Genomic DNA, 27,320 nt, shown 5'->3' with positions numbered 1-27,320 from the left:
GACTTTCATATGAAGATGCTCACACATAAGAAAAGTTTAATCCTAAGTAAGTTTATTATCCTAAAATGTTTATTTTATCCGCTTCAATATAGCTGGATTTTTTACAGATTTTTTTGATGATTATATTATCTTGTTAGGGAGCATATTTGATAATTATGGACAAAATAAAGTACAACTTTTTTTGTCCCAAAAAATATACCGAGTGCCTTAGTACATTTCGATGCTTTGACACTTAATTCATTGCCTTTCATTAAACAGAGTTACGTATTTTTAGAGATATGACAAGTACTAACTCACACTCATTCATTTCATTGTGTAACTACACACTCATTCATTTGAATTCAATTCGAATGGATTCATTTGACTTTGACTTTTCTCTTATTGATGCAGCTCTCTAATAGTAACTAAAGATAGACATTGAAATGGTTAATATTATCTTTTAGCAAAATTCCCTTCGATTTTGGTTGGCACGGTTTTTCCAAATTTTTTTGGTCATATTAGAAAATTGTTAAATGCATTTAAAAACAATGAAATTAGAAAATAAACAAAGTTTTATTCAAATCTAACATAAAATATATTTGGGGCTAACCTAAATTAATTTTTGGTTTTAATGAAGTTTACCCAGATAGATTCCTTACTTTAATAAACTTGGCCATATCTAACTTACCTTTTCATTTTGCAAACATTAATCTCATGGATTTGAGAAACTAAAAAATAGTTTTAAAGTTATGTGGAAAATGATATGTTTCAGTATTTGGTTATTATCTTTTTGCGAAATCATTTCAAAAATATCCAAGAAAGTCCATTCTGTTCACAAACTAAATATTTGGTGATACTCAAGATTTTAACTTTTATTTTCGTTTGGAGATTTCACTTTATTTTCATAATTTAAATGTGGGAAAATGGATTTCAGGCTCGCAAAAAATTACAAATTAAGATTAAATTAAAATTTTGATGAAAAGAAGCACATACAAATTTGAGATTGGCGATATGCGTAACTAGCTCTGAGTTAAAAATTTGATGCTAATGGATGTTTTCAATGGCAAACAGGAATTAGGCCAACATACGGGCCAGGCCAAAGAATAACAGAATGGTAACAGCAATGGGGGCCAGGGAGCTGGAACCGTTGCACTCATCCTTGGTGCAGACGTCACAGCTCAGCTCCTTGGAGAAGGGCAATGAGGGATCGCCCTGGCATCCAGCTTGAGTGTTGATAATGTCACCGAAATAGCAGCTGCGTGCGATTGTTGGATGTCCGGTAACTGAAAAAATATTAAGGAAAACAATTAAACATTTCCATTAGTTTATAATGGGCAATTGAACTCTATTTGATTAACTGTTGATGTAATCGAAAAGCTAACAGCCCACAATGACAATGACAATGGCAATGACTATTTCATGTGTTCAGGAAACACACTTGTAATTGAAAATAATTACATAAACACCTTCCATCACACATCCACACTGTGTAACTACGAGATACTAAATTATATAGCCATCTATGACTAACTTATGACTGATGATTGGCGGTTTAATAGCTACTTTTTATAACCTAGTGATCAGTTTTGCTTAGTTGTTAACTTTAAGTAAAATAATATTGAACGCTAGACTTCATTCAAAGGTTATAAAATTCTCCCTTTTTTAGGCATGGCATCATCCACTTATAAAGCATTTATTTTTTTTACTTTGCACGCCGAGACACAATCGAGTTAATTGCCTAAAAATGTTAAACAGACAGTTGAAACTGAATACTAAACAAACTACCTGCAATATATCAACACGATCGGGGTTGTTAAATTATGACAAAGCAAAGGGTTGGGCATTGCCTGCTATACATTGTAGATACATATTTATATCTAAAAGATGCTTGGATTGAGATATAGCAATAAAAAAATGAATGCTTGAAAATATTGCCAGAAATGTTTCAGCAAAAGATATAAATATTTTTAAAAAATATGAAATGATTTGTGGTTGTGAGCGTCTAGAATACAAATTAGATTTTTGTCAACTCTTTTAAATATAAAATAGTTTTACTTAATATGTTGTAGTAAGTTTACAAGTAAAATTCTTGCCATGATGTCATCATAATAAATACGTAAAAAAAAACATTCAAAATAAAGTTGACTTTATCTAATTACTTCCTATAGAAGTTCTACATGACTTTATAAAAGCTCTGTAAATGTACTTCAGTTCATGAATTATATGAAAATTTACTTACTGAATTACTAACTTAAGTAAATGACAAAAATAGAAAACCGAATATCAACGAAGATATATCTATCTGTACTATTAATAAAATTTTTAAGAAGGTGATTATAGTAAATATTTCAACACACCTATATTCACTTAATGTAATAGACTTTAATCGGACAGATCTTTCGGCTTGAGTCATACTGAATTGTATTAACTTTGATAACATATATAATATATATTCTATAAAAATTAGGGCGTGATAGAAGTAAGGTTATCTTCAAAAGGGATAATTTTAGTATTTTAAGCTTTGCTAACATAATTTTTGTGCTTTTTCACTTAATTCGAAAGTAATTCTCAACTAGTTTTAGCGTGAAAGGTTTTATAAATGAGATTCAATATATGTACATATCTGTAATTATATCTCACTTTAGCCATTAAGCAAAAATGTGATAAAAACTAAAAAAGAATAATTAATAATATAAAATGAAATACAAAAAATGGATACTCAAAAGTATAATATTCAAAATAAAAATTAAAGTAAACTAAGAAGGATACTTCCAAATATTGGAAATACATATCAAAAACAAAATAATTGTAAGTAAACTAAATGTAAGATGTGTTTTTTTTTTTGTGCTATAAAGACGTCAACTGGAACTTTGTAATGAAGTCTACACAAGATTGAGTACTGAAATAATAACTCATTTTAAAAGAGACACACAAATTACGCAAAATTAGGAGAAAATTATGAAAAATTCGCTTGTCATTTTGGGAATCGAGCAAGCAAAATCAAAACTTAAAATAAACAAAACAAAGTAAAATTTTGTTCATATAAACTACTCAAAGAAAAAGGGAAAAATTCTATTTTACATTTTGAAAAACCTTACATTAAAAATAAATTTGAAATCAATAAGAAGGTCATAAATAAGGAAACAGATAGTTATTTTACCTTATTTATTTAAAATACTACAAGACTTTTCGAAAATATTTAAATAAAAACTTCATTGATAATTGAAGATAATATTGAACCAAAGTCAAAGGCAAAAATATTGTCAATTATTTCAACAAAAGAAACCTAAATGTAGAAAATAATGTAAAAATTTGTCTAACAAAGAAACGGAATTTACGAACTTTTCTCAAAGCGTCTTGAAGAAATTTCCAAATTTAAATTTCAATGGATTTACTCATTTGAATGTACTTATATTCAAAAACCAGACATCTCAATAAATATGCATATATGAAACTAAAAATATTCGCCTAACAAATCTTTGAGTTTGCTTCTCACATAAATTATAATTATTTTACATATAAATTTTAGTTACGCCCAAACTAAAATTATAATTAATGTTATGTATTAATAGTGGAACTTAGCTTACCACCTACACACGCACACACACACACACACACACACACTTAGACTGGGACGGTGATTAAAATTAATCAAGCTAATTGCTTAAGTGACGAATTTTGCTCTTCTTTTTTTGACTTTTTGGTTCTTTCTTTTTTTTTTTGGTTTGTTTGTTTGGTTTCTTTAGTTAATATAGTTTTTTTGGTGGTGGGTATGAGCACATCAATGACATCATTGCGGGTTGTGGTTAAAGTGGTTGATGCTAACCTCTTCACTTTGACTTGAGTTCAAAAAAAGAATTTGATGTTTTTTGACTTACCAATTTCGACGACTTTCTTCATGCATCCGGTGGCATTGCGTACGGGGAAGAAACTCTGCAGGAAACGTGGTGGAGCAATGCGAGCACAATCAAAGAGTAGAGAGTCGTCGGCTTCGAATTTAGCACCGCACTTTGGATTGGACACGGACTCACACTGATAGCATTTGATGGCATAGCCTATAAGGAAGAGAATTTCCATTTTTGAATTGTGAAATATTTGAACATTTTGCCACAAAGGCTTATCAAGTACCCGTGCAGGCGAGAGTGGCCAAGATGGTCAGGGCCAGAATAAGTTTTACACTTGACACCATTTTTGTTTTTTTTTTTTCTGTATTTTATATTTCAAGAATCGAGCGTAAGATCTTGATGGTGCGGCGTTTGACAGTCGTCTGATGTCTGGTAATTCAGAAATGCCAGCTAGAGGCTAACCATTGAGTGGTTCGGATATAATCCCAAGCAACCACCGGCCATTGACGACCCCACGCCACTGCAGCGACTCATACTCATACTCAAACTCACACTCTCACTCATCAACATTCATGTGTTTCACTCACACTCGGAAAACCACATTTTGAGTGAGATTTTGTTCAGTTTTTCATTGCGTGTTTTGTAGTTGTTTTTTTTTTTTGGAATTTATTTCGCTTGGGTCTTAGAATTTTATGTTATTATTATTTTTTTCATTTTGACACAAAAAAATTGCACATATACTTGTAGCTTATGTGTGTGTGTATATGTATATGTTTTGTAAATAAAGCGAACCATTTTGGCGACTTGTTTTTTGGGTGATGTCAGATGATTTTTTGTTTCCCTCCATTCATTTCGCGGTTTGTTTCCCATTTGATCTCATCCTCTTTAGATATTTTTTTTTTGTTTATGTATTTTTGGAGAATTATGCAAGATTGCTGATATTTTATGCTTAACCAGATCGAAGAGCTATTTATCTTATATGCGCAGTTTATATTGAATTAGGAATTTCACTCACATATTGAGCATGAAATGAAAATGAAAATGAAATTAACAACTGTCAAATTGTCAGTTTGAGATATCAAAGTAATCTCTAATGATATTGGCCCTCATATATTAACTAATTGCTTTATGGACTGTGGATGGACATAATCATATATGTATATATAAAAATTGCTTTCATTATTATCCACCCCTCTTGGCATTATGTGATCTATACATTTTCCATTTCTCAGTTAACAAAATTTGTAAATTTCTTTAAGTGGCTTGACTTTCCCATACCAAAGAGAGAGAAAAAAACTGTATACTTCCCCTTTCTAAATTACCATCTTTCTCAATTAAGTAATTTTTAAATTATGCCAAATGAGTTAAGGGTCAATTGTGTGGGGGAAGAGATGCAGTCGATGCAGATGTTTCCCTTTCTCTATCTCTCTCTCTCTCTCTCTCTCTCTCTCTCTCTCTCTCTCTCATTAGGTTCTTGACCTCTACGTGGTGTTGCATCTATAAGATACATTTAACACTTTGTAAACTTGCAAATGAAATTAATTTCAATTGTATATAATTAACAATACCAGACGATACACACACACACACACACTCTCAAACACACGCACTTACTTATCCACATGGGTGGAAATTGTGTGTAGACAAAAGTTGCTTGATTTTTGAATGTACGAGTGTTTATACCATGCACTCATAGGGCAAAATTGTATATTAAAGCCACCAAACTGTTTGTAACAAGCACAAGGAAGCTTGGACTCCAACAGCCGAGTCCATCTAGCCATGTCCACCCGTCCGTCTGTATAAACACCTAGATCTGGGACTCTATATTTGGTATATCGGTTTGAGTAGTATGCAAAAATATCGACCCCCAATTGAAATATTTTGTTTCATACAACTTTTGAGACAACACTTACCATCGTTTTTAAAGTGTTATTGCCAGCTTAATAATTGCTAAAAGCAACAGCATTAGCTTATCGATGGTTACCATCGAACTGGATCGGCGTATAGAAACCGCCGCATTCTCAATCCATTTGCGATAATAATACACATCAGAGAAAAATATAGGCGTTCTGGTTTGACCGCAGGACACTCCAGCTGAGAGGACGCCTACAAGTTTATTATTACAGAACAACGGACCTCCAGAATCGCCTTCACAGCCACTAATCTCTAAATCATTTTCATGCCAGGCGCATACAAGACCCGACGAGCAAGCAGACTTATCTTCCTCAACTTCGGTAATGATCAAATCGGCACTAAGAACTTCATCGGGCGGAGGGCCATACTGCCGGGGTTATAAATTAATATAAGTATATGTACATATTTATCTATTGGATTCGACACAAACCTGTGTAATTTTACCCCACCCAAGTGCAGTACATTTTGTTCCAATTATTGGTTCAGAATCTGCCATTGGTATAATGTTTACAAATCCCTCGTTAATTGTTATTTCATCCTTTAGCTTCAAAATACCAATATCATTTTCTGGTAATTTATTTTTCAAACTGAATTTTGAATGCACTATAACCTTTTCCACAGCCAATATCTGAGTATGTGCAGTTTTTAGAAGACGACGTTGAATTCCTGCCACAACTGTAATTTCATTGGGTTCCATTATTTTTTCCCCCCTAAAAATAAAAAAGCTTTTTAAAACAAACATATAGAAGATTAATTTCATTGAGAACTTACATAATAAGACAATGCGCCGCTGTTAGTATTACCTTTTTGGAGATAATTGAACCAGCGCAATAATGATTGTCTCCAAAATATCCAAACTGCTTTTCAGTGCGCAAGGATACCATGAATTGAACCAGAAGATTAGTTTTTGGCCTATAGCCACCAGCGATGAGAAACTCAAACTCATCATCCTCTGTGGCATTTTGCTTGCCTTGCCTTCGATCTAATGTCCTGTAGTTCAAGGATAGCAGTTTCTCCAAAGACGCATCCGTTCCCTTATCGACATCATTATTATCGTAGGCCGTACCGTCTATTCGATTGTCGGTGTTTTCATTGTTCCATTGGCCAGAAATGGTATTAAGGCTGAATTGGGCCAAAATAAGAATGCTTACAATAAATTTGGATGAATACATTCTCGATTAAAAATTATGTTTCTCTATATTTATTTTTGATGTGACTGTATTCAAAATCAATGATTGACTATTAAATCTAAGGAATTTAGTATCGACTAACCAACTGTAATAAAAGCTGAATGATAAAAGTTTTTAAGGATGCGGATATGAGGAGAAGATTCTAGAATTTACTTCATTTTGAACTTTTTTTCGGCTTGATCTGCATCAACAGCAAAGTCGATATAGCCATGTACGTCTATTCTTTAGTCTGTCCGTATGAACATCTAGATCTCGGACACTATGGACGCTAGGGTGCTCCTATGCTCGTAAGTGTGAGCGAAATGGCGAGATGTTATTTTAAAGCGTATGTAAGCAGAATTTTTTAAAAATACACAAATGCATTTGTTGTTAACAATTCAAAATATTTGTTTTACTTGGTGCATGGTATACCAAAGTCGACGAGACGACTTAATTACTTTAATTCATTTGTTTTATGTTCTTTCTTTTGTGTTTTTATTATTAATTTTTAAGCCTGTTTAAGCCTGAATTCAGAGGCGGCACATGCACACACTAATTGGGGTCCCAGGTGTTTTACGAGCTCAAGTTTTGAATTCGTTGTTGAGTCATTGAACCGTCATTTGAATTTTTTAATGACTATGACTGAGATAGGCCTATAAAATTATGAATATATCTACCTAAACCTAAACAAATATAACATCCGATTATATTATATTTATACAAGGTGTGTCTATAGACATTTGCCTTTTACTTGAGTTTTCCCACTTTATCAGTTATGCAAATTCTCAAGGTTATTTTCTACGTGAAAAAGTTTCCACAGTAAAAACTCTTTACTTGTCAAATTATTACCCAAAGGAATGAATATGTGTATTGAGATTATGTCAATAAATTGAATGCATTTTTTAAGAGTTTCCATCTCATTATTTAATGATAACACCTTGTACAAAGACGAAGTTTATTTGAAGATAAGTGAAGTGAAACGGAACTGGTAGGAAAACAACTTTTGTAATATATAAACAAGAGATATATAAATATGACACATATTATATTTAAATATTATTAAAGTTGAACAAAGATTGCTCTCACTCAATGACAATGAATGTCTGATAAATGTTGCATATATTTAATATCAACATGAGAGAAAAGAAAACATATAAAAAAAAATTCAAGTAGAAATTGTAATAATGATATAAATTTTCCATTTTTTAATTCATTTATTCATTTATTTTATTTTGCTTTGTACTTTTAATATGTGAGAATGATATTCTCTATAAACAAATCGAAAATACAGAATATTGTCAGCTAATCCAATTAGAATATATACATATGTATCTCTAAGACACGCTTGAAGAGAGAATTGTGTTGTTTTACTTTTATATTTTTAGCTTAACTATCTCAATGCATTGATTCACCAAATAGCAAAATAAGAGGAGCCTACTAAACAAAATTACTTGAGAAAAAACGGGTTTTAGGTCGTGCATACATATGTAATTACTTGAATCTATATGCATGTATGTATATAAGTGGACACTTTTCTTTCCAAGTAGTAGTAGAAAATGTTCAAGTGTTTAGTAATCTAATATTTGATTATTTGTTGCAATTGTTGATGTAGCTGAGATAAAAATTGACTGGAATAATTTGTGGTTTTACTCAAACCAGTTTTTAAGCTATTTTTACCCGCTATTTAGTAATACTTTTAACTATTGTTTCTAATCCCTTTTTGCCAATGAACTAGAAAATTTTGAAATGTGTTTAAACGTTTTTTCCTTCTTCTTTTGCAAAAGCATAACTCATCCACTCATTTGTTGTATCTTCAGCTGTAGATAATGAGGAGCTTGTTATATATACTTTATAAAACTATAACTCTGACTTTGTTTCGTTGTTGATTTCTGTGTAGTTTTAGTCCTATCATTATCCTGCCCATAGATAGAGCCGTAGTTGAGAAATTTGAACCCTGGACCCCCTGAAAAATGCTGAGAATTTTTGGTAAAAATTTTTTTATCCTTTTGAGATTTCACTACAAAACGTTTCCTGGGCCGCTGAGCCTTTCAAATGTTAAATGTATTTAACTTGAATATATATTTTTTCAAATTGCCATATTGTTATTAAAATGAAAAATCCAGTTTATATTTTGTATCATTGACAATTTATAGATACATTTATTATGTTTACACTTATGGATTGAGAGATACACTTACAAATTAGCAACCAAATAGGATTAAGAACTAACGACCGCAGAACTAATGGGTCCCAGATCCCAATGAGATCTATGCCAGCAGGCGTGCAATACCAAAGAACAGCATCATGATGCCAAAGGCAATGGGTGTCATGGAGGTGGAACCATTGCACTCATCCTTGGTGCAGACATCGCAGTTCAATTGTCTGACAAATGGAAAGGCGGGATCCGGTTGGCAGCCACTCTGAATGTTTGTCACATCGCCAAAGTAACAACTACGCACAATTTGTGGTGGTCCGGCAGCTAGAAACAAATTGTTTAACAATGTTAGGTATATAACTTTCACTTGTTGTTGTTGTTGTTGTTGCTAATGTTGATGAACAATGAACAATGACTGGACTGATTAGCTGACGGTGTGAAAATTGAGATAACAGTGGAGATGACTGTACTATAGACTGTTGTGTTTAGACTACACCCTGTGACACATAGTTACAAAAAAACTGAAATAAGTCATAAGACTAATTAACTAGAGCAAAAAGCAATAAAAAGAACACACAAATAAATTACATTTCGATTTCTTTTTAACGCTTGATTTAGTTTCGATATTGCTTTGAGTAATGAGATGAGATCATGCCTCAATACGGATTATTCGCAAAACAATTAAAGCTCAATTAGAGGCAAATGAAAATGATCAAACAAATCTTTATATATGAATATGTGTATGTATATAGGAGAAAGAGAAAACCGCATTAAACTCGCTGAGAACTTTTAACCGGTTAAGCATCGAAGACAAAAGGTTAAAATATGCGAATATAATAAATTTGAAATTTACAAAAAATTTCAATTTCCATATATCTCACAATCACGTCATTATTATTATGATTATTATGATTATTATAATTACGCGTGACAAAGAGGCATAGTAGATTCACGCATGATATCACAGGGATTACAATAGTTGAGATGACATCACATGAATAGGGGTGCGGAAGGGGGGATAACTTACCACTTTCGAGGGTCTTCTTCATGCAGCCACTGGCATTACGTGGGGGGAAGAAATTCTGCAGATATCTTGGTGGTCCCATGCGACTACAGTCCAATATAAGACTATCATCGCCATCAAATTTTAGACCACATTTCGGAATGGTGAGCGAATCACAGTGATAGCACTTAATGGCGTAGGCTGTAAATTTTACATTTAATGACAACACAAAATATTTAATACTACTTAATAAACAGATGTTAAACATAAATAATAATAAATTTCTGTATATGTATTTTATTTCTACTTACCCGAACTAGCCAAGCCAATAATCAAGGCCAAGGCCAAACCATATTTCACAGCGGATACCATTTTTAGAAAATTTTTAGTATTCTATTTGAATTTTGTTTGTGTTTTTGGTTTTTTGGGATAACTTTATCGCGTTTTGTTGAACCTTTACTGACTGTGTCTGCTGCACGTCTGACAAATTCAAATTCGTTTTCTTCATCTTGAACATAATCTCACTCAAAACAAATTGAATACGACTCGTTTGACAATGTTTTGAGTGATTTTTCAATTGCCTTATCGGATCTTGGCCAAGTTATACTACGCCTTGTAAATTTTAAACCGGTTTTTGGCGATTGCTGCCTTTTTTTGTTTTGTTTATTTTGTTATTTGTCTTATGATTAGAACAATAGGGCAATTTGTATGCTGACCTGAAAGTTTTTCGAAAATGATTCATTTCGGTGACAGTTTTTTATTAACATTTACTTGTCAATTGCATTGTTTACATCCCTGTCTAGAAAATAAATATGAAAGAAGTTCTAAGTGTTCACGTAGTTAAGTTGTTAATCTAGCTAATTGGCATTTAGCGTGGTTAAGTAAATGAAAATGTTTTGAGTGTTTTTTTTGTTTGTAGTTCATTGAAATTTTTGAAGAGTTTTCCATGTTTGCCTAAAAGTATGCTTAACTTTTTCAGCTCATTGAGCACGATCGAAATGTACTTAAATAATGAGCGACCTGATTTAGTTAGAAAAGAGGAACAAATTTGCATATATTTAATTAGAAATGGTCAGACGAAGGGCAATGTGATGGGGGTTAATGAGGTGTCGCTGCTTGAGATTGAAGGCTGCGATTGCCTTTGCCTAGTTAAGACAATTCAAGTCAAGGAATGACTAATATGGCGGGGATGGTAAATAAAAACCACAGGGGTTTGTTTTGCTTTTTGTGGGGCAAGGAAAGCTCTTAGACCCAAAGTGATGAACAAATCGGGTCAAATCAAATTGGATTAACTTTTTTGTGGATTATTCCCTTCTTTCTAGGGGATGAATTTGAGTCGTTAAGACTTCCCAGTGTCATAGAAATTGATTTGACATTAGAAAGTTTTTTCAAGAAACCATGAAAATTGTAATATATGGCCTATAATATATTTTTATATGCTATGTTTTTATATGATGACGAACTGGCGTAGGAAATATAATGCAACCTGCTGATAACTAAGCATTTTCAACTTGATTACTCTCAATAACTAATCTAGCTTATCAGTTGCATTTGAGATGATGTTCAAAGCGTTTGTGTTTTTGTTTATTTTGCTGCCATCTCTGCTTGATGCCTTGGGAACCCAAGTGACTGGCTATGACTATAAACGCATGTTGGCCATAATTCGGAATTTCAATGGCACCTTAAACGATCAACTTAACTTGGTTTCCATCACTTGGGGTAAACTTCAAGCGGACTATCCACGAGATATTGGCAAAATGGAAGATTTAAGTGAGACTCTGACTAACATTATGTGCCAAATGGAAGGCAATTCCACGCCACAACAAAATTTGAAAGGTTATCTGATAAGAGAGCAAATTGCTGAGTATATTGAAGTTACGAATACCAGTGATCTATTTCGTATAGCCTTGATGGCACCTGAACATGATATGGGCAAATGGCAATTGAAATTGTCGGAGCATTCGCAGCGATTACATTGTCTCTTCAATGGCAAGCAATTGGAAAATATAATGCAAAACTTCATCAATAAGATATATACCAATGAATTGTCTCTGCCTCTAAGTATCCTCCTAAGACAATTGTATTTGCCCAATAATCGTGAATCTTACCAACTGATGGTACGCTCTGAACTCTTACTTTATCGCAGGTATAAAAGCCATGGTCAACGTGAGGAAAAATTTGGCACTTACATGGCCAAATTGTGGCAGCAAATACAAGCTGATCCTTTCTATGCTGGCTTGGATCATGAAACAAAACGTTATTTATTAGATGCTGTTATTGAACTCTTGCATTATCTATGACATCAAAACTTTATTTTGTGGAGTGCTCTTTGTAGAGTAATTATGGTTATTTTCTGTTTTCATGTGAATTTGAGAATATACTTTACAAATTTTCAAATAGTAGTTATGTTTCGATATTTTAACAATACTTTGAATTTGCTTGTTGGTTGTTGTTCTTTGGTTTTTATCTTAAAATAAATTGAGAAAACTATATAGTGTTGTGAGAGCTTTGAGCATGGCTAAATGCGGCACAAGCATACAAATTAACTTAATTTTAAGAACTAAACTTTAAAACTAAAACTAAATAGGTAATCAATAATCAGCAAAATATCACGTTCTCAACTCAAAAACAAATTGTTGTTTTTTTCTTTTTGTAATAAAAGTATACTAAGCAGTTCTCTATGTGACTTTTGGTTTGTAATTTATGTTTCTTCTTATACGAAGGCCAATAAAGGCATTAAAATGGTAACTATCATGATTCCCATTAAATGTTCGGCCGAATTGCAACGATCAGTTGTGCAATCCTCACAGAATATTCGTCGTACATTCTTCTCGGGGCTGGTGACATTACACAATTCCAAAGGATCCGATTTGTTGGTATAATAGCAAAAACGTTTGGTTACATATTTGCCATTGGCTGCAAGACATAAAACAGAATTTAAGAACTTCTTTCTTACACCTCTCCTTCTGATTCTTACCACCTTCCTCGACGGTTTTGCGGCAGACAGCCTTCTCGTGATCCGAATTAATGGTGCTATTGCAGCTACGCAATAAATTGATATTACGTTCACGTATAAAGTCCTGCGGTATACTATCCTCCTGGAAGGTAACATCACAAAAGTCCTCGGCACCTACAGTATCGGAGCTGCAGTGCCAGCACTGTAAATGACGCGATTGCTCAACGCCTGATGAAGAAAGATGAAAGCAGATTATAACCTTTACAATGGCGAGAGGGCAACAATTTCTGTGCGAAATTTTATTGGCAACAAAAAATACCGAAAATTGTTTGTTTTCTTTTTTTTTTGGCTAAAAATATAGCTGCGACACAGTTTTCATTTCCAGTTTTGTGTATCCATTGGAGGAGGTTGACATCATCAAAAACGACAACAAACCAAAAAGCACTGATAGTCACCCCCGAAATTCAAGCAAAATGTAACACACAGCAGCCGTAGTCAATGTGGCGCCTTGTCCAGACATTTGACATTTCATTACCTTCTACCCGATTTGAAGGCAGTTCCTTCTTCTCCTGTTCTGTTTTTTGGCACTTTTCTGTGGGCTGGTCTTTAGTGTCTACACACTTAACCACTGTACAAGCAAAACTTTTGATATCACAAGTAAAAGAAGGAAGGACACCAAATATGATATCATTTTCATTCAAGAATATCAATAACTTGAATGTTGTTTACTTGTCAATCACACAAATATGCCGTATTAACTTTAGTTAAAGTGCTTTGTGTTAAGTTATGTTAAGGAAAGAGGTTGACTTTTTCTATAAAGAATGTCAAAATGGTTATCTAATACTTTTCTAAGACCAAGAATGAAACAATTAAGGCTTTTGCATAAACATTTCTGATGTAGTTCCATTGTATAAAGGAATTTTGTGTAAAAGGCTGAAATACCAACTACCAAACTATGGCTACAACAAGAGGTTTTAAATATAAAATTAAAATCACCTACTTCCCATTATACTTAATGTTTCAGAATAAAAGAAGTCAAAGCATCGAATCAAGCCCAAAAAACCTTGACGATTCTGTTACGTTAATAGGTTTGTTTTAGGTAAATACAGATTTACCCAATAACAATTGATTAGCAGCATTTATATAGATTCACATGATATGGTTTAAGTACTAGGCAAAGAATAAATATGTCAAACTTGATGTTATTATGTAAGTCAAAAGAAAAGGTGAGCAGGTTGTCTGTAGAGCTATTTCAAGAACCACCAACTTATGTCATCAGCTGACTTTTTTAAACAACTCCAGAATAGCAAAAGCCATACTATTTCTTCAACGATAAAACAAGTTGGGAATTGCAACTAAATGAAGCGAAAAAAGATTGGCGAAGCCTATGGTAGTAGAAAAGTACACCTTTTTGTGCATACTCTTAGGTACTATGCAAAATGAGTGTAAGAGTTTTCCCCTAACAAACTAAGTTCATGACCTCTTATTTTATACACGGTATATTGTAGCCATATACATTAAAAATTATGTCTAGTGAAGAAATTTATCTAATATTTATTTCATTAGAAAAAAACTTAACCACATATCTTTGATAGCGAATTTAATTTATAAGTATTATTGTTTAAGAATAAACATCGTGTTCATCTGAAGCGGCTTCACCAAATCAGATGCACTAAAGAAAATATAATACAACTGTACTTTGGCACAAACAAGTAACCTAGCATATGACTAGAATTACAATCAGCCACACGCGTTGTGGGAAAAACACTTGTAATTGTAAACTAACCCAAATGATCACGACGGCAGGATGTCAAGTGGCCGACACCGTGCCCAAAATAATAATAATTTTTCAACCCCCGAATGCGTGGGTGTGAGTTGTACCAGAATAAGATCTCCTTAAGAACAATTGTTACCTCCTAGAGCCTAAGATTTCCTATATAAACTCCGTACTTTAGTAAATAAAATCAGTTCATATTTTGAATTCAACGAATGAAGATTGGGTTATTTTCCTTCTCTCCGGGATTCCCTATTCATTTTGGTCCTTCGAGCCGGATGGATCATGTTTGGTCCTTCGATAAAAAAAAACTCTGTAGTTTTCCCCCACCAGTGGTAAGAGACTCAGAGAATGAATCAGCTCCTTAAGGTCTGAATTCTTATGATAAGATCAGATAAAGGTAGCAAAATAAAAAAACTCTTGTTTTCCCCCACCAGTGGTAAGAGACAGAGTATAATATAAAAGCAAAATATTGCTTAATAAATAAAAAATGCGTGCGTCTGAATTTAAAGGCAGTTTGGCTAGTGGAGCAACTGTAGTATCTTCAGCGGCGGGAGAGTTTTTAACCGATCTTAAAGGCAGTTTTGCTAGTGGAGCAACTGTAGTAATTTCGGCAGTGTGTATGTACACTAATATCGTTGCAAACGCTGTATGTAGTTGCAAGTAGGCAACAAAGATCAGCACAGAGCAATGAAACAGTTGCAATTAGCCAACAAAGGGCAGCAGAAGAGCAATGAAATATTTGCAAAGAGGCAACACGTTAGCAGAAGAGCAACAAAGTTTCAGAGACGAAAAGGATGGTCCCAGGTGGCCGCAGGAGCAGATCGGAGAGGCGAGCGGAGTTCGAACGAGTTTAAGGAGAGGCGAGCGGAGGCAAAGCATGGTTTTCTAACAATTTAAAGGTCACTTAAATAAAAAACTAATTACATACTATACAAATAAATCCCACTTGCCCCATTTGGCTACCCTTCGCAGAATGTTTAAGAATAAACATCGTGTTCATCTGAAGCGGCTTCACCAAATCAGATGCACTAAAGAAAATATAATACAACTGTACTTTGGCACAAACAAGTAACCTAGCATATGACTAGAATTACAATCAGCCACACGCGTTGTGGGAAAAACACTTGTAATTGTAAACTAACCCAAATGATCACGACGGCAGGATGTCAAGTGGCCGACACCGTGCCCAAAATAATAATAATTTTTCAACCCCCGAATGCGTGGGTGTGAGTTGTACCAGAATAAGATCTCCTTAAGAACAATTGTTACCTCCTAGAGCCTAAGATTTCCTATATAAACTCCGTACTTTAGTAAATAAAATCAGTTCATATTTTGAATTCAACGAATGAAGATTGGGTTATTTTCCTTCTCTCCGGGAATCCCTATTCAATTATATTATAATACAAAAACTTAAGAGCATCGTAGGTCCCTACTTTTTTTTCATGTGGAAAAAGTAAAGCTTCGAAAGAGCTTCAACATTAGTTGAATTTAAAAATTTACCAAAATTTCATCTTTAATTAAAAGAAATGAAGGGATAAAATTAGCAGCTGCCCTCGCCTTACCATACCTCGCTACAACAATTTTGAAACAATTAATAATTAATTAATGCTTTTGATAAGAACTGAAGTCAGTGTTTCAAATATAGAGAAAACCTCAACATTTGAACTTATAAAAGAGAATATCAGATAATATCACCAGAGCCATTCTGAACCCATATTCAAATTTAGCGTTCTATTGAAAAAGTATTCTCTGGTCTCTGGTTCTGAGTTTTTGCCACTATGTATACAACCTTCCAATGACTGAAGATCATTTACACACACTATTTATCAAAAATCCATATACCCTTTTATGCTAGGGTATAATAAAATTATTTGCAACTTTTCCGATTTTCCACTCTGTTTTGGTTGCTGGTCTATAACCGACTGATTGATCTATTCGTCATGCTGTGGTCATTTCTTTATGTAGCCCAAATGTTTATTTTGTTTTCCGAATAATTTGTTTTCATTTCAACTTGGTCCAAAAAAAAAAAAGAAGAACAAAAACACGGAGATTGAACATCTAATTCAATTTTCATAAACAATACATAAAGCAAAGTAGGTAATCAACTATTTATACTTGTATATTTCGGCTTTTTGCTCTTTTTGAATCTTTCCCATAAATTAATTAATTAAAAGAGATTGAATGATTGGCGAAAAGTTGTTTTTAATTGGGCGAGGCATAAGTAAAGGTGTGAAGGGGTAGACACATGCCAAGTTGGCGTGATTTGGTCAGGATCAAGATTAGCATGTCCTTGACGGAGTTTCTTTTTTTTTTTTTGCATGTCCTCAGGTTTGGTTTATCTTTCTAGCCACAATTTTGCTAGCCGTAAATCACAACATGCCATGAATAACGAGGACCTTGGCTCATGTACTCGTATGTCCTCTTTGTGCCTCATTCAAATATTGACGTTAAAACTGAAATTGTATTCCTTTCTTCTTTCTTGGTTGAAAATTGTTATTAAATTGCTTGAAAAGGAACAATACAATATTATGCAACTTTAGACCAAGTCTGTGGCCTTGTCATGTCCAGGATGTGTGTGGGTGTTTACCATTTAGCCGCTGACTGCTCCACTTTCAGTACATTCCAGCTCTTAGCCCTGTCTTAGTCTTGACATTAAATTGCAGGTAATTTTGCAAGTCCAAAGTAAAGGTAAAATACCTATTTTTATGGTGTTGAGTAATTGATTGCTCTATGGCTTAGTCAAGGCCGCTGCTTATCGTCTCAATTGGTAGTAGTAGTAGTAGTACATGTTTATAGACTGGGGCAAAAAGTATTGGAGTGCGGGAGGATTTGGTTAGGTCACGCATAGCTGGTAAAGTGAAAATTGAAACTTTAGCTTGTTTGCAGGAAATAAACTTATACGACTTCAGTTCCTTCAGTTCGAGAAACGGATATGCAACCCTTAAGCTTGCTACTTGTATTACAAAATTTCCATACCCTGCTTTTTTTGTTGCGATATGAACAACATCAACAACAACAGCAGATATAATTTGATATCCAACCCCCTACACTGTATTAAGGGAAGTGTCGCTGTGTTGCAAATGAAGTAAAGAAACCCTGTGAAGCGTGCGCAATCTTTACATCCTGTTTGGAAGTCCTTTTCATTATCAGTTTTGTGGATTACGCAATTCATGTCAGGCAAGGAATTTCATTGTACTAACCCCCGAAAAAAATCGACTGGAAACCCCCTAAACTAAACCAGAACAGACCAGAATGGAGACCATCTCTCTCTCACACTCTCTCTATCTATCTCTCTGTCTCCTTTGACATAGTTTTCCTATGCGAGAACACATTATTTGGCTGTTCAGTTTTCTTTCTCGAATGGTTTGGGAGTTCATCTTCACAGCAGCCCTGTCGAAATGAAAAACTGGAACAGACGACTGTCTGGCGCCACTTTGACATGCGCAGATTTCGGTACTTGGTATTGTGAATCCAATTAGCTAATTACAGGCATTCAATCCACAAGTTGCAAAATATTTAATTGCTTAATCATTTTTTTTTATATACAATACAAAAATATATTGACTGTATATTTGGGAAATATCATTCAATTCAAACAAGCAAATGCATTTTACAATTTGCCAAACATTTCAATTTTGTTTTGCAAATAAATAAACAACAGAAAATTTCAGACAAAATATTTATACAGAAGAAATGCAAAAATTCAGTGAATGGAAAAATTACATGAATATTTTCAGAGAGTTTTGCCTTGGAGAATTTAACAATGCGGAAGAAATTTAAGGAGTGGCTTGAAAAAAGGAGTGAAAAAAGGACCAAAACCAAGCAATAAATTTCAAAGGAATAAAAAAACCGCAAGTGCCACTGAAAATCAGCTAAAAAGTTTTTTTTATAGTATTGTATATACCGAGCAGTTTTTTATGATTATTTTTCTGCTTGTTTATGGCCACCTGGACACGTGTTTTCATTTCAGTTCATTATCTCTTTTACCTCTTTCCATCCATTAATATGTCATTATGATCACTAAAACATAGCATATATTAATTTGTTTATGACAAAAAACAAAAGCCCAAACTTAATAAATTTGATGGCTGGGCCATAAATGCCAAAAGGTGTGAAATATATCTTAGATTGATTCAGTTTTTTCTTATACCCTTACATAGAAGAGATTGTCTGTTTCTATGGAAAGTAAGTCTGTCAAAGTATATAAGCTTTTGAGTCATTGAAATATGATTATGAAAAGGAAGGTCAAGAAATCTTTTCATAAAATTAATCAATTTTAAAAATTCACTGCAAGGCCTTGAATTGCGACTAAATTCCAAACAAAAAGTCGAAAGTAATAACGGGAACTAATCAGTTGAGTCACTATAACTCGAGCTGCAATGTCAGGGGAATTCGCACATTATATAGTTCTTTTTTGTTTCGACTTTATAGAACTTTACTAAAAATATTATAAAATTAGACTTAAGTTTGTGAAGCCGAAAACCACTGCAACTTATAATTATCAAAAGAAACTAAGTCAAAGAAACTAAGTCAAAGAAACTAAGTCAAGAAATTCTTAATGCGAAAATTTAGTTGGTTTCTTGAACTAAAAGTTCTTAACAATTAGGTCGTTTATAGATCGATAAACCTCTAAAAGGATAACCCTGTTAAATGTGGCAAAAGTTATACTTGTTTGCATGACGTCATGTTAATGTTTGATAACATTTTCCAAAAGAGTATATAAACTTCAGCATAGACATAAGTAACTTTCTGTTTTCATATTTTTTTGTTTTAGTTTGCTTTTGGAAAACTTTTTTAGTTGTAAAGCAAATTTATGGCATGCTCATCCAAAAGTTCTATGTATGTGTGTACACATAAACAAATTGAATTGTTTAAATGGCCACAATTCATTCATATTCTTTAGATGGTTTAAGCCGATGGAGGGAAGGAGTAGGCGAATAGTAGGGAGGGGGCCGCACAACCCACCTGCCCCGTGCGTTGGGTTAACCTGAGTGCGGTGACCTTGTGGGGGCAGATGGAATTACTCATAGACAAGCGAAATTAAATGAGAAACTTTTACAGCTCTTTCTCGCTTTCTGGCTCAACTATTTATGAATGCATTAAAACCAGAAAACCACAAAAACCAGAAAAGCCAAACACATATAGCGTAACATGGTTATTGATCTACACTTTTTATTAGAAAATTTCTCACAGATTGAACTCACCTTGAATGTGAAAGGCATTGGCCAGAAGGAAAACACCAGCAATGATCAATTTCACCAGCACTGACATGTTGCTTATTTGGTTAGTTGCCTGGAATGCGTCTGAGTGGCGCCCGGTTTTGTCCTGTAAACAGTTTTTTGGGTTTTAGATTTCCCAAATGTTTTTATTTCCCGCTGAATCCTTTAGCTATTGCTGCTCTTTTTTTTTTTTATTTCCCTTTTTTGTTTTTGAATGTGCGCGCGATGCAAACGGTTGCTCGTCCAAGAAACGACTGTGCCGCACAGTTCACAGGCTTCTAGTGCGAAATGTTGATGGCAAAACGAATACCACACAAACCGAATATGAGGGGTAGTGCGTCAACATCGTCGTCTTCGTTGTTGGCAGCATGGAGGATGATTTCGACGACGATGATGATGATGATGATGATGACGATGTTTTTTTGGGGGATGCCCATACCCATTCAGAGGTTCATTTAGTTTGAGTGTTGACAGACAGTCGGCTAGACAGACATTATAACAAAAGATGTGCTTTTAATTGATGACGTTGATTTCTGCATTCAAATTTCAATAGATGTTAATTGTTTAATTCAATTCAATTCAATTTGTGCAAACAGCAAAAGCAAATGATAATTTGCCAAATTCAACAAAGTTTCAAACAGATTAATTTTGAATTCTTTTATTCCTTTTTCAGATCTAAAGAAAAGATATGTCATTTGGAAAATTTTAAATTGATAGAGTTTCAAAAGAAACTAAAAACTTTAATAATTTACTTCTGTTTAAGAATAAACATCGGGTTCATCTGAAGCGGCTTCACCAAATCAGATGCACTAAAGAAAATATAATACAACTGTACTTTGGCACAAAACAACTAACCTAGCATATGACTAGAATTACTATCAGCCACACGCGTTGTGGGAAAAACACTTGTAATTGTAAACTAACCCAAACGATCACGACGGCAGGATGTCAAGTGGCCGACGCCGTGCCCAAAATAATAATAATTTTTCAACCCCCGAATGCGTGGGTGTGAGTTGTACTAGAATAAGATCTCCTAAAGAACAATTGTTACCTCCTAGAGCCTAAGATTTCCTATATAAACTCCGTACTTTAGTAAATAAAATCAGTTCATATTTTGAATTCAACAAATGAAGATTGGGTTATTTTCCTTCTCCCGGAATCCCTATTCATTTTGGTCCTTCGAGCCGGATGGATCATGTTTGGTCCTTCGATAAAAAAGAACTCTGTAGTTTTCCCCCACCAGTGGTAAGAGACTCAGAGGTTCAATCAGCTCCTTAAGGTCTGAATTCTTATGATAAGATCAGATAAAGGTAGCAAAATAAAAAACTCTTGTTTTCCCCCACCAGTGGTAAGAGGCAGAGTATAAAATTAAAGCAAAATATTATTGCTTAATAAATAAAAAATGCGTGCGTCTGAATTTAAAGGCAGTTTGGCTAGTGGAGCAACTGTAGTATCTTCAGCGGCGGGAGAGTTTTTAACCGATCTTAAAGGCAGTTTGGCTAGTGGAGCAACTGTAGTAATTTCGGCAGTGTATATGTACACTAATATCGTTGCAAACGCTGTATGTAGTTGCAAGTAGGCAACAAAGATCAGCAGCAGAGCAATGAAACAGTTGCAATTAGCCAACAAAGGACAGCAGAAGAGCAATGAAATATTTGCAAAGAGGCAACACGTTAGCAGAAGAGCAACAAAGTTTCAGAGACGAAAAGGATGGTGCCAGGTGGCCGCAGGAGCAGATCGGAGAGGCGAGCGGAGTTCGAACGAGTTTAAGGAGAGGCGAGCGGAGGCAAAGCATGGTTTTCTAACAATTTAAAGGTCGCTTAAATAAAAAACTAATTACAAACTACACAAATAAATTCCAAAACGCCCCATTTGGCTGCCCTTTGCAGAATGTTTAAGAATAAACATCGTGTTCATCTGAAGCGGCTTCACCAAATCAGATGCACTAAAGAAAATGTAATACAACTGTACTTTGGCACAAACAACTAACCTAGCATATGACTAGAATTACAATCAGCCACACGCGTTGTGGGAAAAACACTTGTAATTGTAAACTAACCCAAATGATCACGACGGCAGGATGTCAAGTGGCCGATGCCGTGCCCAAAATAATAATAATTTTTCAACCCCCGAATGCGTGGGTGTGAGTCGTACTAGAATAAGATCTCCTTAAGAACAATTGTTACCTACTAGAGCCTAAGATTTCCTATATAAACTCCGTACTTTAGTAAATAAAATCAGTTCATATTTTGAATTCAACGAATGAAGATTGGGTTATTTTCCTTCTCTCCGGGAATCCCTATTCATTTTGGTCCTTCGAGCCGGATGGATCATGTTTGGTCCTTCGATAAAAAAAAACTCTGTAGTTTTCCCCCACCAGTGGTAAGAGACTCAGAGAATGAATCAGCTCCTTAAGGTCTGAATTCTTATGATAAGATCAGATAAAGGTAGCAAAATAAAAAACTCTTGTTTTCCCCCACCAGTGGTAAGAGACAGAGTATAAAATTAAAGCAAAATATTATTGCTTAATAAATAAAAAATGCGCGCGTCTGAATTTAAAGGCAGTTTGGCTAGTGGAGCAACTGTAGTATCTTCAGCGGCGGGAGAGTTTTTAACCGATCTTAAAGGCAGTTTGGCTAGTGGAGCAACTGTAGTAATTTCGGCAGTGTGTATGTACACTAATATCGTTGCAAACGCTGTATGTAGTTGCAAGTAGGCAACAAAGATCAGCAGCAGAGCAATGAAACAGTTGCAATTAGCCAACAAAGGACAGCAGAAGAGCAATGAAATATTTGCAAAGAGGCAACACGTTAGCAGAAGAGCAACAACATAGTTTCAGAGACGAAAAGGATGGTGCCAGGTGGCCGCAGGAGCAGATCGGAGAGGCGAGCGGAGTTCGAACGAGTTTAAGGAGAGGCGAGCGGAGGCAAAGCATGGTTTTCTAACAATTTAAAGGTCGCTTAAATAAAAAACTAATTACATACTATACAAATAAATCCCACTTGCCCCATTTGGCTGCCCTTCGCAGAATGTTTAAGAATAAACATCGGGTTCATCTGAAGCGGCTTCACCAAATCAGATGCACTAAAGAAAATATAATACAACTGTACTTTGGCACAAAACAACTAACCTAGCATATGACTAGAATTACTATCAGCCACACGCGTTGTGGGAAAAACACTTGTAATTGTAAACTAACCCAAACGATCACGACGGCAGGATGTCAAGTGGCCGACGCCGTGCCCAAAATAATAATAATTTTTCAACCCCCGAATGCGTGGGTGTGAGTTGTACTAGAATAAGATCTCCTAAAGAACAATTGTTACCTCCTAGAGCCTAAGATTTCCTATATAAACTCCGTACTTTAGTAAATAAAATCAGTTCATATTTTGAATTCAACAAATGAAGATTGGGTTATTTTCCTTCTCCCGGAATCCCTATTCAACTTCAATTGTTAAGTTTTCTTAAGATTTATATAAATTAATTTCAAATTGCAACAGCTCAACAAGCTTTTCTTAACAATTTTATGGTCACCCCAATTTTTAGAGAGAGGTTCGAAACTTGGCTAAGGTTTGTAGCTAAACTAAGTTATGTATGTTTCGCTCGAAAGTTACAACTTGTCAGACTCAGACTTTGTTTTTTTGTATATCTTTGATGTCTTTATAAATCATCTATAAATGCAATTGATTTTCAACTCGAGCTGAGCATTCAAATGATTCATTCCACTACAATCTGCAGTAGCAATTGGGTTAGACTTACATGATTCATGACACCAAAAATATGTCTAAAAACCAAATTTGGCCAACAATCAAATGAGCTTAGTTAGTTAGTTAGTTGGTCGGTTGGTTGCTGCTTGCTGACACATGATTTTGTATGCAAATCTTGACACTAATCTGTTGCATTATAACAGCCATTGAACGCTCCTCCTTCTCTCAGCCCAAAACGACAACATTTGACAAAGCGTGAATAAACCAAAAAACAAAAACCTCAAACACGCATATCGATGGCTTATAGTTTGGGGGCCCCCAGTCTGATTGGCGGGAGCTGGCCAACTGGCCAACAGTTAGCCATAACGGCCAGTATAACAAATGCTCGTATCGGATTAGGAGGTTAAGCCTAAGCAATAAAAAGTCAAATCACATCATAAACTTGGACACGGGCAAGCGGCAAGTTTGTTTTTTTTTCTGTCGTGGTTGGAAGCCCACCGACAACGTATGGGGGCAATGAATGTATGCCTCAAGTCATCGTCAAGAGTTGCAATTGCAACGGCATCGGGGCGTATGCGTAACACTCACCGAATGAATTTCAATATTTTGTCTATGCCTTTAGCTCCCTGCCTCTGTCTCTGCCTCTGCCCCTACTCCTCTCACTCTCTCTCATGATAAATGGCCAGTTTTATTGCAAAAAATGTACGACATTTTTTTTTTCTTGCTAGCCCATTGCATGTTAGTTTGTTTGCCTCTAGAAAATATATAAAACAAGTTTAAGTTGCTTAAAAAAAAGATATATATATATATATATAGATTCGTGAGATTTTCAGTTGCCACCCATTTTAATTTTGCAGTTTTGTGGATTTTTCTTTTTTTCTTTTTGTGGCATGTGAGAATTTTTATTTATACTCGTTATTATATTTATGCGATTTTAATTAAACATCATAAAAAATTATCACGCACCCACAAAAAAAAAAAACACAAAAATTAAGTTATTAATTATAATTTCCATACCCTTTAACTAAATCTTCTTTTTTTCACTTTTGTCTAATTGCTTAGGGTCACAAAATGTCTGTATTTTTTGCGTGGTCGGGTCAATTAAACAAATTAAAATTAAACCCCAGCAAACTGGCTTCATTTCCGCTTTGATCATCACAGAGAGAATGAATGAATAAGAAAATAAAGACTTATCCAGTGAATCTTTTGCGACTCAAGACTCGCACGACGGCCAATGTCAAGCGCACAGGCAAATGATGTGAGGCAATTACTTTTGATTTGCCTTTTTGTAAATTACATTTCATAAAAGTTATAATAGATATATATAAATGGTTTAGCTGTAAATAAAACGACAAGCGGTTTATGTACATATACATATGTATGTATAATAATAATTTCAGTAGGAAAATGATGATTGAATCTTTTGAAATATTATTGTGCATCTTGAAAAAGATGAAATCTGTTAAATCGGGCATAAAAAACAGCTGCATGTTTTTCTTTATAATGATAAATAAGTACTACAATGGATCATACACTTAGTGAACTTTCACATAATTATTGGATTTACAATTTATTTTCAGTATTTTCTCCTTTTAAATACACAGGTTTACAAATTTCGGTAAATTTTTGTGTATTTTCGCTCGCTGAATTCAAATCTGTTGCCCGTTTCCTGCCATCAGGTCAGGTTTCAAAAAACTTGCTTACCTGCTTGGGTCCGAAACCTTGTAGACCTGTGATATTTTTCAGAATTTCTTCATATAAGTCTTAAATACAATACTTTGTTTACTTAATGTAGTACTTAGTACTAGAGTAGATCTTACCTTCTCTATATAGGAAAGTTCTCCTTATATGTTTTATATGATTTTCCATATAATAAATTTTTAGCCCCTTGCGATCACATCTTTGATCTCCTAGTTTCCATGTTTAAAAGTTTAGTTTATGTATGTAAAAGGAAAATATATCTAGTTTTCAACTGATATTCATTTTCTCCTACATAAATTGAGTAACTTTTGAATCGATCAAAATTTAATTTCTTCTGCTTTCCTACTTAAAAAACTCAATTGAAACTATATTTCTTTTGCTTTTCCCTTTAATAAATTTATTAACTCTTTAACTTCTTGGTACACACCAGACTTTATATATTTTAAAGTCCACATTTCGACCACGCTCATTAAGGGCTACGAGAAGGCAATGCAAAAGTTTTTGCAATTGTCGCATTCGAAGTAAATACGGTGCACCTTGTGTGCCATGATCTTTGCCCTGACAATTGAACATAAAGTATGCCCCTCTCGACGAACACTCCGGCATAAAGCCAAAGGCCAAAGTGCGATCTTTAAGCTGCACAATGCCCGTTCGTTGATGTTGATTGAAGAAAGCTGAGAGGGCAGATCCAAGACTCTTGCGTTTGCTATACAATTTGCCACACAAAACCTTCTCGGTGTAGACCCAAAATGCACACTTGTCCAAAATACAGGCTGTATATAGATTTTCCAATGATAGCTCAGCCTCGCCCTTATCCCGTTGCAGTGCCGAGCAACTGATATCATGGTATTGACTGCCATAGAGCATAATGCGATCCAACAGCTGGGAATTCCATTCGTCCAGGGAGACAATGTTACTGACACAGCAGGCAACCACACAGCGGGCTAGCAAACGACCAGGCGGAACAGTTGCTGAATTTGGCAATGGGCAGTCAGTTTCAGTTTTTGGCTCGGAATCGTAAAGTGGACTACCCCACAGAGACCACAGGCGATCTGGTATTTCCTCGCGATATTCATTGCCATTGTTCGAGGGAAACTTTTGTTGAAGCGAGCTCCATTGTGGATCTGCTTTCTCTTCATTAAGGGAATCCAAGGCCATGTTAATAATTTTTAGGGGATTTTGATTCACATAGTAAATTTAGGGCATTGAATGCTATGATTACTATGAATGGGAATGAATGTAAACTTCTCCAAGCTTGTTAAGGAACACAGTAGAGTTAAAATAATAAATTAGTAGATTCATTTGATTTATTATAGAATTTTCTTTTTCTTTTTAATGAAGTTTTATAAAGATCTGTCGTGAGACAATAATTAATATTTGTTGCAGTTCATGATTGACATACAAAATTTAATTCAGTTGAAGTTCAAAATTCGAGTATTTATGATGGGCCGTCAGTCCTGTGGAGGTAACAATGGAAGATCTAGCGGGTGCCTTCTCTTGAGTCTTGTTGTGTGAGTACTGTTGACCAGCAAGTTGATAGCCAGGGTATACTCGTGATGTTCAAGCCTCAGGATGTATCGCTCGCTCAGCCTGCGGATTTCTTCCTTTGGAGACGTACTGCATAAGCAGTACCGAGTTTCTGACTTAATTATTATTGAAGTAAGAAATAAATATACTTACTTATTTCTTTCGATTATCTATTCATTTAATTTAATCGAAATTTAAATGCATGTCAACATTTGCATTTGTTTTAAAAGTTTTGATTTTATGTCTCATTCACTCCATTCATTATAAGAACATATACAGATAAATCATAAATTGAATATAAAGATAATTCATATATATTTTTTTTTTTAAATTAAAAGTTCTGAAGCAGAAAATGGGTTTTATATTTG

The 27,320-nt window shown here is 34.5% G+C and overlaps 5 protein-coding genes across 7 annotated transcripts; 1 reads left to right on the top strand and 4 right to left on the bottom strand.

The window, feature by feature from the left end:
- Nucleotides 1-854: 854 nt before the first annotated feature.
- Nucleotides 855-6,983, bottom strand: LOC6641867 (trypsin-3). 2 transcript variants are annotated; one of them, XM_023175735.2, is made up of 4 exons: nt 6,510-6,983; nt 6,169-6,448; nt 5,738-6,105; nt 3,971-4,034 (listed from the first exon to the last, which is right to left on the bottom strand). In XM_023175735.2, exons 1-3 carry the CDS (start codon nt 6,908-6,910, stop codon nt 5,746-5,748), a joined length of 1,041 nt encoding a protein of 346 aa, XP_023031503.1. In that variant the 5' UTR covers nt 6,911-6,983; the 3' UTR covers nt 3,971-4,034; nt 5,738-5,745. The 2 variants fall into 2 exon arrangements, with proteins under 2 accessions (XP_002065424.1, XP_023031503.1); XM_002065388.3 differs by lacking the exons at nt 5,738-6,105; nt 6,169-6,448; nt 6,510-6,983 and adding exons at nt 855-1,262; nt 4,108-4,232 and having other exon boundaries at nt 3,858-4,034.
- Nucleotides 6,984-9,030: 2,047 nt separating this feature from the next.
- Nucleotides 9,031-10,541, bottom strand: LOC6641865. Its single transcript, XM_002065386.4, has 3 exons — nt 10,377-10,541; nt 10,090-10,266; nt 9,031-9,386 (listed from the first exon to the last, which is right to left on the bottom strand). The coding sequence occupies exons 1-3, from the start codon at nt 10,435-10,437 to the stop codon at nt 9,175-9,177; spliced, it is 450 nt and encodes a 149-aa protein (XP_002065422.1). The 5' UTR covers nt 10,438-10,541; the 3' UTR covers nt 9,031-9,174.
- Nucleotides 10,542-11,601: 1,060 nt separating this feature from the next.
- LOC6641864 lies at nt 11,602-12,467 on the top strand. Its single transcript, XM_047010772.1, has one exon. It carries the CDS (start codon nt 11,622-11,624, stop codon nt 12,363-12,365), a length of 744 nt encoding a protein of 247 aa, XP_046866728.1. The 5' UTR covers nt 11,602-11,621; the 3' UTR covers nt 12,366-12,467.
- On the bottom strand, nt 12,331-20,279 carry LOC6641863. Of its 2 annotated transcripts, none has more exons than XM_002065384.4 (3): nt 20,003-20,279; nt 13,046-13,249; nt 12,331-12,981 (listed from the first exon to the last, which is right to left on the bottom strand). In XM_002065384.4, exons 1-3 carry the CDS (start codon nt 20,067-20,069, stop codon nt 12,779-12,781), a joined length of 474 nt encoding a protein of 157 aa, XP_002065420.2. In that variant the 5' UTR covers nt 20,070-20,279; the 3' UTR covers nt 12,331-12,778. The 2 variants fall into 2 exon arrangements, with proteins under 2 accessions (XP_002065420.2, XP_023031599.1); XM_023175831.2 differs by having other exon boundaries at nt 13,043-13,249; nt 20,003-20,278.
- Nucleotides 20,280-25,795: 5,516 nt separating this feature from the next.
- On the bottom strand, nt 25,796-26,682 carry LOC6642381. Its single transcript, XM_002065383.3, has one exon. It carries the CDS (start codon nt 26,581-26,583, stop codon nt 25,834-25,836), a length of 750 nt encoding a protein of 249 aa, XP_002065419.1. The 5' UTR covers nt 26,584-26,682; the 3' UTR covers nt 25,796-25,833.
- Between the last annotated feature and the right edge of the window lie 638 nt (nt 26,683-27,320).

The sequence above is a fragment of the Drosophila willistoni genome (genome assembly GCF_018902025.1).
Source record: "Drosophila willistoni isolate 14030-0811.24 chromosome 2R unlocalized genomic scaffold, UCI_dwil_1.1 Seg167, whole genome shotgun sequence".
Taxonomy (NCBI): Eukaryota; Metazoa; Arthropoda; class Insecta; order Diptera; family Drosophilidae; genus Drosophila; species Drosophila willistoni.
This window is presented reverse-complemented; position numbering and strand designations above follow the sequence as displayed.

Bases quoted from the DNA above. Each gene is read 5' to 3' on its own strand.
- LOC6641867 (XM_023175735.2), bottom strand. From the start codon at position 6,910: ATGTATTCATCCAAATTTATTGTAAGCATTCTTATTTTGGCCCAATTC. The intron at 6,449-6,509 runs GTAAGTTCTCAA...TTTTATTTTTAG, and splicing joins GCGGCGCATTGTCTTATTAT to GGGGGAAAAAATAATGGAAC. The intron at 6,106-6,168 runs GTTTGTGTCGAA...TAACCCCGGCAG, and splicing joins GGTGGGGTAAAATTACACAG to TATGGCCCTCCGCCCGATGA.
- LOC6642381 (XM_002065383.3), bottom strand. From the start codon at position 26,583: ATGGCCTTGGATTCCCTTAATGAAGAGAAAGCAGATCCACAATGGAGC.
- LOC6641864 (XM_047010772.1), top strand. From the start codon at position 11,622: ATGATGTTCAAAGCGTTTGTGTTTTTGTTTATTTTGCTGCCATCTCTG.
- LOC6641865 (XM_002065386.4), bottom strand. From the start codon at position 10,437: ATGGTATCCGCTGTGAAATATGGTTTGGCCTTGGCCTTGATTATTGGC. The intron at 10,267-10,376 runs GTAAGTAGAAAT...TAAAATTTACAG, and splicing joins TATTGGCTTGGCTAGTTCGG to CCTACGCCATTAAGTGCTAT. The intron at 9,387-10,089 runs GTAAGTTATCCC...ATTTGTTTCTAG, and splicing joins GAAGAAGACCCTCGAAAGTG to CTGCCGGACCACCACAAATT.
- LOC6641863 (XM_023175831.2), bottom strand. From the start codon at position 20,069: ATGTCAGTGCTGGTGAAATTGATCATTGCTGGTGTTTTCCTTCTGGCC. The intron at 13,250-20,002 runs GTGAGTTCAATC...TTTCTTCATCAG, and splicing joins CAATGCCTTTCACATTCAAG to GCGTTGAGCAATCGCGTCAT. The intron at 12,982-13,042 runs GTAAGAATCAGA...TATGTCTTGCAG, and splicing joins CAAAACCGTCGAGGAAGGTG to CCAATGGCAAATATGTAACC.